The 19606-nt window shown below is 40.6% G+C and overlaps 1 protein-coding gene across 4 annotated transcripts; it reads right to left on the bottom strand.

The window, feature by feature from the left end:
• Window positions 1–1002: 1002 nt before the first annotated feature.
• Window positions 1003–16559, bottom strand: LOC111247309 (uncharacterized). 4 transcript variants are annotated; one of them, XM_086983462.1, is made up of 17 exons: window positions 16420–16559; window positions 15888–16157; window positions 11754–11996; window positions 11291–11500; window positions 10973–11136; window positions 10666–10770; window positions 9903–10005; window positions 8542–8722; window positions 7941–8134; window positions 7328–7456; window positions 7053–7133; window positions 6465–6596; window positions 6179–6223; window positions 5163–5273; window positions 4398–4508; window positions 3460–3653; window positions 1003–1517 (listed from the first exon to the last, which is right to left on the bottom strand). In XM_086983462.1, exons 2-17 carry the CDS (start codon window positions 16057–16059, stop codon window positions 1467–1469), a joined length of 2226 nt encoding a protein of 741 aa, XP_086839588.1. In that variant the 5' UTR covers window positions 16060–16157; window positions 16420–16559; the 3' UTR covers window positions 1003–1466. The 4 variants fall into 4 exon arrangements, with proteins under 4 accessions (XP_086839588.1, XP_086839589.1, XP_022653787.1 ...); XM_086983463.1 differs by lacking the exon at window positions 16420–16559 and having other exon boundaries at window positions 8554–8722; window positions 15888–16366; XM_022798052.2 differs by lacking the exon at window positions 16420–16559 and having other exon boundaries at window positions 8542–8707; window positions 15888–16366.
• Between the last annotated feature and the right edge of the window lie 3047 nt (window positions 16560–19606).

The following is a 19606-nucleotide window of genomic DNA, read 5'->3' as shown; positions in this document are numbered from 1 at the left end:
ATTCGACCGCTGTCACCACAGCTGCCACAACTACGGGCTCATAGACTTATATATTTAATGATTGTGCTTCTGATGATCACTGTAAAGCTCCAGGATCAGCCCTCACCGGGATATCGGGCGTAGCCCTGACTCGTTGTCGTTCCTACCGGCCGCGTTTTCCTGAGCCTTTTACGACAGCCGGTAGAGGCATCGCGTGGGGATTGTCGTTGAAGTTCGTCGCGATAAAACTGACGATCTGATTAAAGCCAAGTAACGACAGAGATAAAGCGAAGCATAACAGTTGTTTTTTACCAAGTAGATATCCACAAATGCATCGACTGCCGCAGTGTCAAAAAGTGTCTAATCCTAGAACGGTTCATGAAGATATAGCGGATTTAGTTTGGAGATACTAGCAGACGATATAAACCATTTCGTATTTTTTTTTCTTACATTTTCCTTTAAGCTGAGGAAACACAACTTATGAAGGCTCTATGATATTTTTTGACGCATATGGCCATAAGGGCGATATTGGAGTATTTATTGTGTTTAGGTCAACCCAAATTTGATGGGCTTGTCAACACTCAACAAAAAATGATAAAAATATGCGCAAACAAATGATGACAAGATGGAAGTTAACAGTTGCGCTCTTAGCAAGTGTATCATCATTACGACAACAATAACACTTTAAAATCGCCGGATGTGAGATCGCGGTTCCAAACGTATCAGCGGGCTTTCCTCAAGCCTGACCCTGCTCTTCTAGATTCCTATGCGTTGATGAATAGTCTGTGTAACATTGGTTCGAGTGGCCCCTTTGCCAACTGCAGGCAACGTCTAAACATACAACACCATTTTTAATATAAAACGATATAGCTTTATTTTCACTTCTGTTTGCTTTGAATTGCGTCCGGGTCTGCTTTACAAACCGTTTAGATAACTATATCGTCCAGTGGCGGTACGATCTTTCCTTAGTCATATAATTTAACTAATAACCGTAATAAAACTCAAATAATAACCAAGTGATCGTCATTGACTATTGGCGCCGCAGTGGCTTTATTTTCAATGTGCCCTTTTCTCTCCAGGTGCAATTCTCGGCCCCTTCTAACGTAGAATGACAGCGCCACATATATCAGCACTGCTATAACAATACTAATCATAATAATGTTATTTTGGTTGCTTATGGACAACTAGCCGCAAAACGCTTCGATTTGCCTGATGAATGATATATATTAGCCGGCACGAAAAGATTTTCTGTCGCTTTTTTTCCTTTCTTCGCCATGTTTGCCGCTTCTCTTGCCATATTCTATCCATGGTATTCGTGTTTAGGTGAAGCGACCGTAACAAGAATAGCCGGTCGTGGCATGCGTCCACTTCAAACAATGGTCAGTTGAGGCTAGCTTCGAAATCATACGGCTCAACGCTCTGTATCGTTATCATCACCCATCTGAAGTCATAAATGTCGCCAACTTTTGAGACTCTCGTAGGTCCTACTACGAGAGGCTAATCCGTTTCTTTGCTGGATACAACAGAAGACTCCTTGTCTGAAAAAGGTGAAACGGTTGTTCCTTTTAGCCCTGACTGAGAATAGGAAAATAAAAAAGCTGTCATTTCGTATTTCTATTTTTGCTACTTCGAATAAAGTGTTCTGCAAAATATTTGTCCTATTGTCGAATTTGACCACCACGACGTTAATACGGAAAGATAGTCGATGTGTAGATCAACTTTGAGCTTTGTATTTGAAACTGAGCTAGAAGTACGCCTTGTTTCTTTGCTTGTTTCATATGGAAGATACTTCGCTGATGGATCAATTATTTAAGCGCTTCGTTCACCAAACCCTGTTCAAAGGCTGTTTAATATATTGAGTTTGCCAATACAGTTTATACGAGAAAAAAGGTCTGTTGCAGCATGAAACTGTTCGACCGACTTCAACTTCAGTTTCTACTTCAAATTGGATACAAGTAATTCTATGTAGGAGAACGCTATTCTGTTTGCTCGGCTGATTCGATGTTGTAAAACGCCAAATAGGCAACCATACGTCGGCCGGAGAGGACTTTCAAATACAGCCTACAAAATTAGTAGACAAGCGCAAACAAGATGTCAGCGCCATAGTAAAATGCCTATTTTGATCAAGCCAGATCATATTTAGAGATCAATGAGTAAATAGATTTTGTCCAGAGCTATAAATCACACTGCCATATCTAAAGTCAAAGATGCTATTCGAGAGATCTTCATTGAGTTCATAGTGTAGGACACAGGCCAGGTATTACAAATGGACGAAGACGATACTGATACGATCTGCCATGTCACACGTGAGTACTTCGCTAACAAAACCGGGTTCATTATACCTAAATATTATTATTAATTATTATATTATATTATAAATAAAGCATAGCGTCACGTCAGAGTTAAGGCATACACTCCGCATTTTTGTACAACAATAGAAGGCCTAAGTAAATTAAAAAAAAAAACAATTCGATTAATTAGCAATTTTCATGTTTGTTGATGCTGTTTAGAAGAAAAAAATAATGGAAAGGATTTTCCATTAGGTTAGATGTCCTCTACCAACGCTTTTTCTTGTTAGTTTGAGAGTAGATACCTTTACAATGGCTCGACATGTCGAGCATGTGGAAAACTCGTTATCACGGGAATTACGGTTACGCAGCAAGTCAATAGTAAATAAAGTGCACTAAAGAATCACGACTTTTCCAAAGGACAATTATACGAAGCAAGCTATGTTTCGTGTTGGCTTTACAGGATCGCGTTGCTAGGTGACGCTGCAAAAAGGTTTACTGTTGAGTTACGAGCACGAGTGGTAAGGATCTGCATTGATTTTTCCTTACCTCTACATAATTACTGAAGTGTTCATCAAATGTTTGAATCACAACAAAGCGTTAAGCAACGCCGCCTTAGCCCAAAAAATCAACAGAAAATTCACTGCTAATGAATTACTATGCTACCCTAGCGGAGATAAGTAAAACATGATGATTAACCTAAGTGCCCCTGAATATGTCTAAAAATAACCGATCACTTTTTATGGGAAGTTGAAGTCCATATGTAGAGACGGTGTCTACCATTTACTTCGCTAGTAGTTCTAAACGATAAAGTAACTGTAGCAAGAATGAAATCGAGATTGGACAAAAAGTCAGTACAACTTTACATTCAAAGATAAAGAAAGGCCACTTTAGTGTCGCTTTTCCTATGGGCACCCGCTTATCATCAGTTCGGGTTGGGCTTCTCACACGTACGTCTGATGGGCTGAATTAATATCTAGTTATCGCGATGCCTCGCGATAAAACTTCTCTACTGCCTTCTAAGCGACCAGCAGGTTTCTGCCGGTCGTGATTTCATGCTAGGATTCGTCGCTGAATCCACAAGGTTTCTGAGTAATATGCAAAACTTTCTAATGCCTACTTCGGATGCGTGCCTTCGGTGAGAGAATGAGGTTCATGCTTTACCCCGATGGCTGCTATAATCAAAAACCACCTTGACGTCGGTGAGACTGTTGTGCATTTGGCTGTTACGTCGATCGTAGTTGTACTCGAAGCTGAGGTCCTTGATCGAATCGTTCCTTTCGCGAAGCACCGAGGAAGCTTCCGTCAGTCGTTCAAGATTTGGCATAAGTACTTGAACGCCCTGACTTTCAGATGTAACAGGACTATTCGAATCAACCCCCTTTTCTACAGGACAGAGTATCATGTTTAAAAGACGGGCGATAAATAGAGAATATAAAGTAACGAAATAATAAGGTAAAACCCAAGAGAAATAAATTAGCGAACATTGAAAAGGCAGACAACGAAGCACGTTTACGTTGCATAGAGTGTAAAAAAATTAGGGTAATAAAATGTACTCTATTTTGGATTTATTTTGATGTGTATTGATGAGGGGACTATTTTGAATGATGATTATTCGATAGCGGTCGCAACGTAACAATAAGACCGAATAATAAAACATAAGGATTAAAATCTCAGCTCTTGTCTGACCTCTTATGTTCTACATTGGAGGTCGAATAGTCTATGATCATTGAGGTTGGCCTGCGCTCTACAGGAAGTCCAAGGATTGTCATGTTAAGGCTGCCAACGCATTAATGCAATGCAGATAGTGGGCTTCGGAGGGGAAAAACCTCCCTAGCGCTGAAGATGCTATCCCGTTCACGCACCATGTCGTACTTTGCCCAATCAATCCACTTACTCAGTCAGGAACTCAACATACACCTCCATACAATCTAAAGGTTTCTCTAATTATTAATCACGTCTCGGTGTATTTGTTCGACACACAAGAATCGGTATGGTACGGTCTCGTTAGCCATGAAACCAAAACATAGCATTTAATACTACATCTAATAAAATAATTAATAACATCGTCGGTATCTTAAACCAGGAACGGCTGTAGCCAGCGCACCGGCGACACCGGCTATAACTCACGGTCTGAGGCGCTCGTTAGAGCCTGCAAATCTCCAGCTTTATCCGAAGCTGCGCCTTCGTACGCAGGTTCATGTGAGGATTCCTCCGAGAATCGTCCCGCTCCCTTTTCCGCTGCAAAAAGAATATACGTTTTTGCTAATTCTGTTTGCGGTCGTGTTGATATTATGTGTTTCCATCTGTGTAGCAAGGCATATCTCAGTACTGAGGTAGATCCTACTGATGTTACTTGAGGATAAGCGGCGCTTATATTGTGATTCTAAGACATCAATACGTTTTAATTAAAAAACGCTGGAGGGACACGACAAGCTCCAGTGACTTGTGAAGAGCCGTGTTACCTTGGGCTGAATTAAAAATGGCACTTAGGTTAAGAGTCATGAAGGTGGCTTTTCGGCGAAGCGAGTGCGACTAGCAGGCGTGACCCTAAAACAATACCATTGCAACAGCCGAAGAAATCGAAAGTACTATCGAACATTTTTCAGAATACGGCTATCAACGATAAATTGCTAGTTATCAAAAGGATCATTTGAAATATATAAGGAAGTTAATAATTTGAGAACAGCCCAATTTTTAACATGTTATTCACTTGTAGTTCCTCTATCAAAGACAATTTTAGGGCTCTGATCCACTGGGTCCCCCGGCCTCCGGCTTTGTAGGCGGACCCGATGAATAGCACAAAAATATAATGTCACTTTCTTGCGCGAACGTGGTTGGTTTGCAATGGTAAGTGGCTCAGATATTTGCTTTTTTTTTTTTTCTCTTTTATACCTTGCAACATTTCCCTGACCCGCAGAATGTCGGTCTTACTGTGCGGATCCTCTCCGCCGACGTCTTTTTCCTCTGTTGGCGAAATGTCGTCATATGCTGGAGTAGTTTCATCTGAAAACGAAATTTTCGGTTTGCGATGTGATACTTACGAATACCAATGTGGATACATGCGAAGATCTATTTGCAGAAAAAAAGTTCTATTCAGAGTCCACTCGAAACTTGTATTCTTAGGGTATTACGGATTTGAAGCCATTTAAAGATTTATCAAGCCTCAAGCCACGTGAAAGGATTATAGTAAGCCTAATTTATAGATAAGCATTCAGTCTGAGACTTGTACAATTTTTGGTTCTCGTCGGATGTGATCAAAACGCCTTAATTAATTAAAGTCCGATCTAATCAATTAGTGGGCTACTTAGTAATTATAAAAGTCACGACTCGGCATCAGAATAGGTATCGATATGTTCTAATCGTGATATTTTTGTTTTCGACATGTTTGGTAAGGCTTAGCAGGGCATCTTGATCCCGATAGCATACTTTGGGCATTGTTCGCACCGTCTACCTTCAAAACCACTGAGGATAGCAAGAAATTTACAAAGCTTGGGTAAACGGTGCTATTGTCAACTATACGAAATGCATATGAAATCATAAGTGCAGTTAAAAAAACCGTTCTGTAAAAAACAGACTGAAAAACTTAAGAATAGGTGCCTAGGGCTAAGCGGCTCTACTGAAAATCTATAAAAATACATTCGCATAGAGAATGGCTTCGAAGTAATCCAGGCACAAGTTTCCTTCATTGGACTAAGTAGCAAGGAAGCAGTAATCAAATGGGAACGGAACACCTCTACAATTAAGAAGAATACAGCAAGGGAACAATTGACAATGACGCAAAAAGCAGAAAAGGATCCATTCTAAGTTTACGAAAGACTGTGAAGAAAGGTCATAGTTGACATCTATAGGCCTAGAATAAGGTTAATCATAGGTCACTGCCACAAGAAAAGTACAGAAAAGGCACCCACCACACAGCATCGCTTCGATTCTCTCCAAGTCGGCAGATTCCTCTTCTGAAAAATTGAAGATTCTAAGTACATTTACAGGTGGATTAAGAAGCCTGCTACGGATTTTGAGCATCCTACACGGAGGCTGAGTGAATTTTGAATGCCTTAGGTTGATGCACAATAACAACCTAGGGCTGCGTGCCAATGTTGTAAAAGAAGCGCCTCTGTTTTGAATGCTAACTCAACGAAAGAATCGATTGGATCTTCTCGGTAAACTTGCCGCGCAAGGGTGTTTATAACGATTTACCTTGTAGCATTTCTTGGATCCGCTCAATGTCGCTAGCGAGATCTTCAACGATATTCCTGTTTGTTTCTAACGAACCTGATGCTGATGATTTCTCCGTGCTTTTACCGGACCTTCGAGAAGATCCGCTTGGGTCTGTGACGGCAGCATTCAAAATTACAGGGTTATTCTTAATATAACCGAGGTTTTAGCTTGGGGTAAGCTGGGCGCCTCTAGGCAACGATTGCCCCAGCACTGCCATATAAAAATCAAATTGTGCGCCGCCAAGATTGTATAGGCGTAGCTTTTTTCGGCTTAAACTACATTGCGCTAAATAGGTCTTAAACTCGCTGTTTTTTGAGATCATTATTTCGAAGAATGCTGTTTTGCAGAGTGTGATTTTAGTAAGATATTTGCGGCATTCGAATAGAATAGAAGTACCCAAAACACAAGACAAGTGCTACTGAGCAAGCCTATCATACGACTTTATAGCCGGGATCGTTTTTCTAGTTGACTCGTATTTTTGTTAATTATGTACGTGTTTACGAACTCCTACGCAAACCCTCAAATTAAGATGCTTCTAACTCTAGTATGACGTATAAATTCATTTACACTGGGAAGCTCGTTGAGGTCCAGCTGCATCAGTGGCCTTATCCAGGCGTTTATCCTTGACCAGGATAAACGACGCTTCATCTGGAAGAATAGGAAAACAAATTAAAATGCTACAGGGAAACAAATTTTCCTCTCATTAGCGCGCACAAAAATAACTGTTTACAAATCAAAAATTTTGAAAATACATGGATATTTACTTCAGGGTTAGTGGTCAATTGATTGCTGATTGTTATGTCCTATAATTTGCCACAATTAGTCTTTTCATTACTGTTTACCGTCGAGTATTCTTTTAAGCGTATCAATGTCGGGGATGTTTTTATCGGCGAGACTCTCCAATGTAGGGGTGGGCTCGCGCTGCACGTCCGCGTTTACGCATAGCGAACCCGCACACGCCTCTTGCTCTTCTGCGATAAAGCCGACGAGAAATATATAGAAGTGTCAGCACAAATGCGAGTACAGACATTTGAATAATGACTAGGAATAAAATAAGACATATGTGCTCGACGCTAGCCGGCGACAACGGATGCCGTTTCTCGCGATCGAAACTAGATGATCATCTATTCATACCCTTCAGCCATTACTAGCTATCGAGAACAGAGCCTACCTTCGTAATCGCCTCTCAGCGTTAGATACAGCCTAATACAGTCAGACCTAACGCCTGTATATTAGTTAAACATAAATTGATTAAAACTTTAATTGACAGCTCCGATGACCACTTCGCTTTCAGCTTCAAACGTGTTCTAAACGGCTCGAAGCAACTGGGTCGCGAGAAGTGTTTCTAAAAGCAAATTCCTGCAAAGAGTCCAAAGGTTGTCAAGACAAAAAGTGTACAAGCGTAAGCTGCAAGAAGCATCTAATTTAACTAAAAAAATAATTCATGACGATTACCATGTAAAATCTCCCTGAGAATTTCAACATCGCTTTTTTGTCGCGAGAGCATTTTGTCTTGTTCAACAGAATTCTGTCTCGTTGGCGTCGCTCGTATGACCTCTGCAGGTTCTTCGGCTCGAAACTCAACCATTTCGACCATTTCATCACCCTCATCATGCACCGTCTTATTCGAACGCGGTGGTGTTGCAGGCCTATTTTTGTAGGAAACAAAATATTTATGGAAACCGTTAACACCAGGATCATCATCCGTACGTACAGGGGATATGCAAGCGCAAAAGACTGAATAGTATAAGGTCCGCGCATTTCTAAAAGGTGTCATATACGGCAACCCTCCGTCTCACGTACATATAACAAGTCGAACAAACAGAGCTATCAAGTCAGTATATATATATATATGTAATGGTAATCATAATAACCTTCGGTATAGTGAGCCGAAAAATGAATCTGCCACCCTATCTAGATGATGATATTTTCACTACGTCCTAAAATTGAACCTGATATACTGTTTGCTATGATGGCATTTCTTAACGAAACATTGAACGTCTAATCGGCGATCTGTTTTAAAAATTACGTTACGATAGCTTATTCCACACCTGACCTATTCACCGACCTAGGCAATCGCCGAGAGGTCGTCTCTTCATCATCTGTGATTGAGCGCCTATGTAAGCGAGGCAGTCTCTCCGAGTCAAGTTTGAAATTGTGTATTTGTTCAGACGAATCATCGAGGTTAACTTCTTCAGATGCTCCCAACTCGAGATCAATTCCTAATACAAAATATGCTAGAAGCGTGAGCAAGAGTGTTAAAAGAACAGTGAACAATATCGCTTATTTTTGTTAAGCTGAGCACATAAATGGTACCTAGAAGCACGTCTCGTAGCAGGACAATATTGGCTATCTACTAATTAATAAGTACGAACGTTTAAGTTCGCGGTAACTCCTACTCTTTAAATTTCATTACCTTTTTCTTTTAGTTTTCTAAGAATATAGCTATTACAGTTTTTTCTATATTTAATTTCAGTTAATAGAATTAGTTTACGTCCATAATTAATGAGTTTCTACAATCAAAGTAACCCGAAAAGGGAAACCGTCTGAACGATGCGAACGCATTATCTATCTTCAGGACAATCGTAAAAAGGTGACTCATATCAGGAAAGGTATGTACTCTTTAAGATAGTCGATAAAGGTTGTCGCACCATTTCCTGATATCTTCTTTCTTCAAAGAAAGCATATATTTAATTAAATACAGATGTTTCCATCCTTTTGAAGCAATGCTCAACGGCCGTAAAGCTCAAAACATCACTTTACATCTGTATTCACGACGTGAATGAATCGAAAACTATCAGGCTTTAATTTGCACAGTGTCCTTTTGGACCTTGAATATGTGAAACCCTTGAAAAATACACCAGTTTGTTCGGTCCCGTGAACGGCGGAGTGCATTTCGAGGCTGGCTGCTGTGAAGGCAGCGAGCGGCTCTCAGGGTCACAAAAAGGAAAGGGGACACAAAAAGGGAAGCTCACGAACGCACAGGCCTGTACTGTAGGACCCGATCCGCAGGCGACGCCTGGACGTTGCTCTATATTTAAAAGATTTCCTTACAATAATTCTTTGCCAATAACATCAAGCTCGCCCTCACGTCTGTCATGATCTTGATCACGAAAAGACAGTCTGCCACTGTGCACTTTGTCCCTTCCTGGTTTTGGCCTTGACACAGAGAAAAAGCAGTTGGGCATCACCCACGCCTACCCGCATACAAAAGCCATTTGCAGGGTTAGAGGTGGGCCGAAACAATATGGCGCACACTGAGGACGGAGATAGGCAATGCTAAAGGGCTTAGAACACAACAATTAGGAAGCGATAACGAAAAAATTAAAATCGAAGAGATAGATTCATAGCGATCGATAAGAATATAGCTTTAGAACTGGTTATTCTTGTTGTAACTGAGTGATGAATCTTTTCTACCTTTGGCTTGTAGGAGATCGACTGTCTGATTCCAAATATCCTCGATAACGGCGTCAGTCCAGTTAAGGTTGGTAGGTGCGTAAACCTCGCAATCCTTCACGACCTAAATGGCAGTAATAATGGGTGCATTACATTGATAGAAACACCCTTATATATAATTTTCTTTTAGGTTTTGCTTAAATTAAAAATAGAGCTCCCAAGAATACGTAATAGACAGTCAAAAAAATCTTCACGTAGAACTTTTTGATAAAAAAAACGTCTGAAGTTAAACAAAAATAGATAACTGATACAAATACTTCACAGTGTGAACTGTCGCTGCTTTTATACACAGGCAAGAACTCTCATAATTATTGATCGTGATTTTACAGTGGTAACATGTTTGCCTGCTAAACTTAGGCACACGTGAAATCGCCTAGACGTGCAACCGTAGATAGACTGCTCCATTTCACGGAGCGGGCCAGCGGTCTTGACCGAAACGGTAGCGGACGTAAAAGCTGCTAACGTTATTTTACCCTGTGTGGCTGTGATTTATTTATTTTACCATAATGTGTCATTACTGTTTTTATCCACCTATAACAATGCGTCCCAAGAAGCTAAGTAAAAATTCTATCTGTACTACCACTGGCGGACGTTTGTGTAATTCATTTAGCAACAGCCCTATCTACCTTCGTATATCTAAATGTCTCAATAAATATACTTAATTAAAAAATAGAGCAAACATTCAAAATGAACAAGTTCATTAGAAAAAAAAATCGAGTCTTACCATTCCAGAGCTGGCTTGAATGTCCTGTTTGAGGAGAGCATACAACACGCTCTGCATTCCTTCATCAGGCGTGCGGAACATGCACTTAGCAATTAAGGACCACAGCTGCGAACAAACAAGACATGCGGTTAATTAACATGGCTAACTAGCCACAGTGCAATCATAAGAAGAGTTAATTTAATACAGCTTTTTTGCCATCTTTTTTTCAGAAGGAGTTTAAGGTTCCTTTTTGAGATCCAATCGTTTCACGTATGCTTCGCTGCTGTGACGGCTCAGTAGCGTATGAAAAATCTAAACTTCAGCCAACCTGATTTTGCAAAGGGGGAAGATTTTTATAGATGTCTGTGTTCATTAGTCCTGGATCAACGCACAAGGAGCATACATCATGGTAATTGAAGCGACGAGCAATTTCACGGTTCATGAGGTAGAGACCCAATTTCGAAGATCGGTACATGGCTCGCAAATCGTACCCTGAAATATATAATATTTCCCACACGTTTTTGTTACATCGTCTCGGCTAAACGGTCCAACAAAGATATATATCAGTCTAGTAAACAATCGTTGTTCGTGTCTCGAGAAAATGCAGTTACCCAGAAGGATTTAGGTGTTAATAGTTAAGACTTACCACTTTTTTGTTTAGCCTCGAGGTCCCGGAGGTCGTTAAGTGATCCTTTTGTGAAACTCCCACCAGTAATCGAAATGATCCGACCAAGTCCGTTCGGTGTGGTCATAATCTTCTCACGGAGAAGATTGGTCAGCAGGAAATGACCGACGAAGTTGACCCCCATCATGCGGTCTATGCCATCAGCGGTGAAATCGCGATCGCAAATAATTCCTTCACAACAAAGAATATGCCCATTACCCTCACTACACGAATTGAGTTATTACAAAATAACAGATGAGTTAGATCGTATTCAATAACTCAACTTCCATACTTAAATATCGATTTCAACAAACCTTCTACGAGCCACCAATGTGGCGCATGTATCCGCATGTAATGTAAGATTATTTATCAGTTTTACAAATATACGAGATATCGCCGAGGACAATTAGCACAGTCCGCAATTTTCACTATAGTAGTTACTAACCGGCGTTGTTGATTAGGCCGTCAACACGGTCCTCGGTGTCAAGCACTTCCTGTGCAAAAGTTCGAATTGATTCGAGATTGTTTAGGTCCATGTACATAAGACGATGGTTGAAGCTACCAGTTTTTTCTCGTAAGTATACAGCGGTCGATTCCCTTCGGAGGCGTGTACGGCACGCGGAAATCACTTTCGCCCCCCGCAGGCATAACTCGACGGCGATCGCGCGACCCAGTCCGTTCGAACCGCCTAAAAAAATCACGCTGGTTGTTTTGTGGATACGCCCTCCTTTAATGGATCGCAACAATTTGGTCTCAGCAAGTAGCCGGCTATATTCAAGTGCACAATTGTATGTGGTATTATTTCGAAAACAAGGTAAACACCTGCAAACGAATTGATTTATAATCGAGATCACGAACCCTACTTCCATAAGTGTTTTCTTATTGTCATCTAGACAAGCGACAGTTCTGGTAGAGCAAAGAATAATGGCCTTCAGAAACTTTTAATGCAATTGAAAGAATAATAATATTAAACTTTAGTGTCAAAATGTTCGATTCGAGCGATCTCAAAAGCACAAGATATTGCATTTATGCAAATGCCCCCTTGCACAAATTAAATGTTGGGTCGTGCTATTTGCCAGATCATGGTGTGGTGTTCGATAACTCAGGATCGCCCCATTCGGTATTATATTTACCCATTCCTTATTATATTGCTGATATATTATAGGAGATTATAATGCTGGGGGAAACCCTAATCGGGTTACAGCAACCTATACATATAACAGGGTAGTTAAAAGTCAGTTGTTTTCATAATAAGCCATCGCATCAGGCGCATGCTACAAGATCGAGCATTTTAATAGAACAAGAGTCTTCCAATACAGTTTACTCTGTGGAAGTGACTTGACTGTGCGCGTGAACCACCTGAAACTAAATATGGCGATGATTCGTCTCAGTTTTAGGGTAGTATGCAGACGGACTTCTCGTCACTCCATCTTTTCGCGCAGTCCCAACGAGCTTCAGACGACGGCGAGCAAGAAAAATATCAAAATGTATGATAAATAGTTCTGATCTAACGTGAAATATCTTTGAGCACATTGCCGATCCGGCCACTGAACGCATTTGACTACAGCTGTGGGAAAAAGCTCTCCGTACTCTCGGTTTTTAAGAAAATGGTCATCGTTAGATGCTGCGCTAATATAAGAAAAGATAACGATATATTAGATCAGGCTCCGTCATTTCTATGCTAGATGTATCAGTGTGGCTATAGATTTAGATTTCAGAGCCTTTCCCTTGTTCTCACAACAACATGTCGCTCCGTTGAGTCAAGCGTGTCATTGACAAACTATGGCTTCCGAGCACGAGTTCCAACAATTTTGTTCCTGAATAGTTATTTTATTTTTTGTGTATTGCCTCATCATGCACGAAACGTCTCACACCGGTCGTTTGGCATACAGAGGATGCCTCTGCAAAACATCTAAACATTCCGACATTTTGTAATCAATCGTATAAACCTGGTGAAGGTTATCTTTTGATATTAGAGCAGAAAATACTAACTTCACTGACTACGCCAATGTTATCACCTCTCTATACGACGCAGACGGCGCCATTAGCGTAGGTTGTCGTTTATAAATAATTATCTATCGAATGGACAGATGTAATAGATTTTAATGTTATGTGTAATGTATGTTCGACTGTGATCTTGCCCTATTATAATCTGGTACATCATACGTTACTTAATCGTAACTTCGCTAAACATAAGTTACGGCGTAAACTAAATCAATAATACGCTTAATTAGCTAGGCGCAGATATAACTAGGTTTATGCCATGCAGCCAGAACATGATTTCGAAGCAAATCTATATATATTTTATTACTGGTAGAGAAAAATGACACAGAATAATTTACACAGCAACTAGTCCAGTATGCGTCGGGGGTACTGTTGCTGTTCGAGTGGAAAACCTTCTGCACCTAGATGGCGTACGTAGAGGGTGGTTCGGACATATTTGCCGTTGCACGTTCTTGACTTTTGGGTTAATCATTCTGCATCATATGCTATTCAATATGCATGCATCTGTATGTTACAGGCGAACTCCTTCCGAGTAGTTCGGCAGTCGACGGTCACATCTGCCGGTCATTAGTTGGGGGCCTTATCTAAAATTGTTGCCCATTTATATGAAATGTATTGTTGGAAAGTGCGCTGTGTCATACGTAAGTTACACCGTACTATCGGCCGCCCATTATATCGATGAGTATATTTTAAGACTAATAACAATCAATGTAATCGGTCTCACGTTTACTTTCGAGAACTATCTAGCGAAAAAAAAAAAAAAAAAAGAAATAGGTAACATACAACTGATACGGTGTGGATACAACGCATTGCTGCCAGTCTCTACCGTACTATGTGCTCATATTTATACATTAGATACCAAAGTATCGTTTCATCGTATAGCGGCATTTCTTCTACGACGCTACAATTTTTCGTGAATCGGATTTTCGCTAAACAACGGGTTTCACTTGTGCCTGTTTTGATTAACAGCTTTCTAGCGCATAGGAAAATGCGGTCCAGTCTCCAGCTTGCCTTCGAACTTATCAACAGTATGCGGGAATTGGATCAGAACTTAGGACAAAGCTTGTATAAACTACTGTATTAATTCATCTTTCTATAGTGACTGGTATAGGTTAGGTTAGGTTCAAGGGACCTCCTTCAACGAACGTCGACCGTAGTTGCTGCTGGTAACAGTCTTCCATTTCCCTTAAGCCGAATTTGTATTTGTGACAATGGTCGTCACTCTAGCGCTTAGAGATTCTTCCACCCTATCGTCCACTCTATTTTTCAACATTGGACATATGTCTAATATTAGACACCTGGGTAGGTACGTATATATTATTAGAATAAACGCCTGTGCAACACTGCTAGAGTATTCTTACTAACACGGTCAAATAAAACGCTTCTTTACCAAGTGGGCAAATTTTCTCGTTATCTAAAAAGGTTACGATCGTCCATACGAAGCTTTGCCTCACTTCTACCATTGGATCATTTACTCATATTGAATCAAATAGATGTGTCATAATTGAGCTGGCTAAGTTATCGGTTTTACGCACCACGCCTTCTGCCAACGTTCGACCATTTAAAATGGATAGCTTGTCGCCCAGTAGCTCTAAATACAGACAGGGTCAATACAGACAGTTGCTATGAAACAGTGTTTTATGCCATAGACCGCTACCATTTGAACCTGAAGTAACCCTTCTTATGAAAAAAAAAACAATGTAAAGGCAATATTATATAAAGGTAATATATATATCTGTGGCAAAATATACGACATAATATCTAGAAAAAAAACCCAAGCAGACTATTAACGATGCCTGAATCACACGTCGATAGGCGTTCAGAGAAATACTCTGTGTAACATTAGGTGAAATCGTCAACGGTCGTTTCTTATTCGTATCAGTTGTGCGATCTGAGTCACTAGAAAAAAAAAAAAAAACGGTTTTAATCAGTTGTAGATGTTTCTCTGAATTTGGGAAAGCCAAATGAATGCCAAGATAAATTAGTTACTAATAACGTCGTTCAGTAGGTTGCCGTCTACCGCAAACTACGTGATACTCCGACCGGTTGTCTCGACCCATGGCTATACATCTGCATGGTTATCCTGTATTTTTCAAGCGGGACACAGCGGCGTAATGCTGGCTGTTTCCACCCTTTAGCTGATACCTTGTTTCCGAATGGGAGAACCGCGCAGAAGGTTCAAAAGCCAGATTGTCCATATGGTAGCATAGGTTACTATTAGGATTGCAGCACCCATAGAGTCAAATCGAAAAATTTACCGATAAGTGCGCGTTACAGACTGGTGTATCGCTAAGTCAAGATCACTTTACGAATACTAACCTTTAATTCCCTGCTACGTTCACTGACATCTAAAATTCAGCTACGATACAAGTAACAAACAACACTTGGACCACATGAAGTAGTATATTTTTCGGCCAGATAGATCCCGATATTTCAACTTCGCATTTGTCCTACCTAAATGGCAGATCATACAAGTTAAACTAGTAATATTTACTTGCTCGGCACCAAATGGAATCACGGGAGAGATGGACACGTTTATTTATTCATATGTCTACGTACTAGATCAGTAAATTACCTGTTATTATGACCGTCCTGCCATCGAGTCGTTCTTTGCCGTCATAGATCTTTGTCGACCTAATTACTGATTTACAAAAGCAAAGAGCTCCTAGAAACATAACAACCGGCAGAAACAGATAATAAAACCACTCAAGGAACGCCCCGACGCTTCCAATAGATACCACCGTCATCTTGCCAAATGCTTAGAAAGTTCCGCACAAAATTTTTTGGGGTAACTTCTCGTTGAGCAGCTTCCTTAACGGCTTCCAATAGGCATCAATCAAAGTTTCTGAAAACTTACAAAATCGTGTTTACAGAAGTTCGTTCTGACGCCTCTTAATATCCTCGCTTCATAAAAGAACACAAGACACTAACTATTTTTAACGGTAACTTTGTCCATTGTTTTTTGCTTTAGTCAATACAGACGATGGATACGCCACCATTGGGCGTTCCCTGGGTTGCCTTCATGAGAGCGCCGCGCAACCAAAAGCCGAACAGAACACCAGAACTACGAACGGAGTACTCAGGCAGACCAGAACGTTCTCGCTCACCTGAAGCCTCCTCTTTTTGAACTGACAATCTCGCGCCGTTGAAGCGGTAGCGGCTGACCTACACTAGGCCATGACCAAACTCTGTTTTATGGGCATACTCGGTCCGTACTAGGCCACTAGTAGGTTACTGCCGCTGTAGTCGCTAGTGATAGCGGTGGGCAGAAGCAGCCATACTGCCATATCTGTGGGGCCTGCCTATCATGTGCCTATTGGCCTTTCTCGTTTGTCTGCCCTCTTCCGTCAGCCATGCCGCGCCGAGCCCGCGCAAGCAGGAAAGAACTCGTGAAGCCAGAAGTCGTTGCAATGTGCGTTAGGTACATTCTGACGACGTTGTTATCGTTCCGTTCGATGACGAGCGACTATACGGGGCGCTAACCCTCCACCGTCGGTGCGCATTAGGGTTCGGCTGCGTGTACTGAGCACGCCAACCCTCAGGACAGAGGGCAAGTCTGTTATCGTGTATTTCTATATATGATAGGTAGGCATAAATCGCAGGGCCTCAATTCCATTGCTGGTAGTACTAGTGATGTCACCGGTTCATCGAGCACTGCACTATTGCCATAGCACGTACGGCTATTTTCGTTATGTCCGCTAAATTAGTCTGTAAAACATTGATTTATATGCATAGTTCATTCGCGTGAATGGACTTCTTTTCCTCCGCATCTCGGTTATGACTAATTTTCTGGCTGACTGGCAGCAGTCAGAACGTGTCTGCTGCTCGGGTTAGCAATGCTATGTAGGCTTCGTCTACTGGTCGATGGCATAGAAAATATGCTAACACTATTTTGTTAATTAGAGGCGAAATGTAGTTGTTACCATATTAGCTGAATAAAGTCCGGCAACATTTGTTTGTACCAGCTTTTTTTTTTTTTTTTTTTTTGTTTTTAGAAAATGTTTATCGCAGTTTGAACAACATCAAAGTTAGCTACGTTCGTTGTACTAACAACCACTATGTTAATGAAACTACATGGATTTAATATATGAATGAATCGACCTAGGACCCCCCCGTTAGGCACAGCTATGCTGCCTTTAGCTACCTAGCCAAGAAGTGACGTAGACAACTTAAGAAAGCAAGCCAATTCGGCGGCAAAAGGCGACCCCGGCATTATTTGGCTTGGGAAGACTAAGGGTTAGATGCCAACGTGTTCTATAGAGAAAGCATTCACAGCGAGGCGTGAACGTGACAAAAATAGCGCGAGTATTAGTTCATTGAATCTGCTGACATGTTGCCCTTCACAATAAAACAACTTAGAGAGGTAAACATAGGTCTCGCTAATCATTGTTCTATTGTATTGTAGCAAGAAAGGTCGATGTGTTCGCAATACCATGCAAAATGCTTTAAGGATAAATGCATATAATATATATATATATATATATATATATAAACGCTTGCGTTTCACCGACATGACATCAAACAATAACGATACTCTACAGACTATAACTTACGAATAGTAGCAGATTTGTGTGGTAAACTTACCTGAACTCGCCAAGTTTAGCTTGCTAAGTTGGATGATAACGCACAATCGGCAATGAGGCTTTTTTTCTTTTATCAAGAACGTGATAGAAACTTTTTTTCATCATTTTTAATAATCTGCAGCCACAGGTGTTCAGGCGAAGTTCGACACGCCGGTAAAATGGAGATACGTCGACCAATCTTATCTGCATAACACCGATGAGCCGAAGAGAAGCTGCTGATTAAGGATAAGTCGCTAGATGACATTTATCCAATGGATTTGAATGCCTTATCAGAATATTTCTAGAGCATGTAGTTCGAGTATACTTCGATCAACACCAGAGAGATAATCACAAATGTCTGACAGCAGAGTAGGAAAATGTTTTGTCTTCGAGTAGAGTTATTTTTAATGCTTTAAGGCGATTGTAGGAGAAACGGGATGAGAAGCTTCGCCTTGGAGCGGGACTTGGTTGAGCGGTGGAAAGGTCGTCACAAAACGCAGTGGAGTTAAATGTCTTCTTACAAACACGTAGGTAATATTCTTGTCAGTAGACCTTATCTATTCGATAGGCCTTCTTGCATCTGACCCTGAGCCAAACTGTTCATATTCACGCACCTTGCCGTAATTAATACACGAACCGTCGAAGTGACTGTTAAAACTGAGTAACTGCTACGACTAATGGAAGACAGTGAAAGAGACTGGCTTTCTTGATGGAAATAACGGGCAAAAATGTATGGAAAATGAAAAAAAGAGTAGCAAGAACCAAGATAATCCCTAATATAAATTGAAACTGTGATCTTTCTAGAGTATTCAACTTATCGCGTGCACAGAGTAATCTACCACTGAAGTAGAAATAAAGAAAGAATCCCTACGAATTCTATCAAATAACACAGCCACAGAAATATAGTCTGCATAAAACAGGGTTTTGTGAACATTTAAATATGCACGTACGTTCTTCTGCATGCAGCTTGCCTATGCTTACTGTCCTCTTCTGCACAAAACATATAAACTATATAAACAACAGAGTCTCTAACAGACGCGAGAAGATCGTGTCCTGCCAATAAATTATTCTACACAATTAGCATAAACGATTCCATAAAATCATGTGATTCTATGCGTTCGTATGATTTTTTTTTTCTCTCTAAAAAACTAATAGCAAATTGAACATTTTTTTTTAGCCGAAAATTCGATTGCGTTTGAAAGGTCCTTTTCGACAAAGCGTAAATGTCTGTCTTCGCATAATCGCATATTCCCAAAGGTGAGGTTGCCGAGGAACAAAGTAAAGAAATATCTCTCCGTTCGGAGAAATCGACGAAAGCCGATTGCTTGCAAAGGAAAAAAGAGGAAAAGTCACCATTATTACTCGCTCGTTTTCATTTCTGTTGACAGGCTCAATTGAAGAAGAAAAAAGGCTCAGGCCTTACCATGCAATATTTGCACTTCGTAAGGGAAAATTTAGGGCAGCAAAAAAGGAGCAATGTTTTTCATGTGATGAATTTTTCAACGCTAGTAAGCATGCAATGCGATTCATGGTAATTTGCAAGAAAAAACCAAATGAGAAATAGAAGAAGAACGGTTAAACGCAAAACCATTAGTTGGCTACGGCAATATGTATAGTTAGAAGCAAACGTGCTTCCTTTTAGGCAGCATCGATTAGAATTACGATTATGACAATGTTTGCGTTAAGTGCACATAAAGTTCTTCTTTTTTTTTTTTTTTTTTTTTTTTTTTTT

Source organism: Varroa destructor, unplaced genomic scaffold (assembly GCF_002443255.2).
Source record: "Varroa destructor unplaced genomic scaffold, Vdes_3.0 BEIS01000003.1, whole genome shotgun sequence".
NCBI classification, from domain to species: Eukaryota; Metazoa; Arthropoda; class Arachnida; order Mesostigmata; family Varroidae; genus Varroa; species Varroa destructor.
The sequence above is the reverse complement of the archived record's forward strand: the minus strand, read 5'-3'. Positions and strand labels throughout refer to the sequence as shown.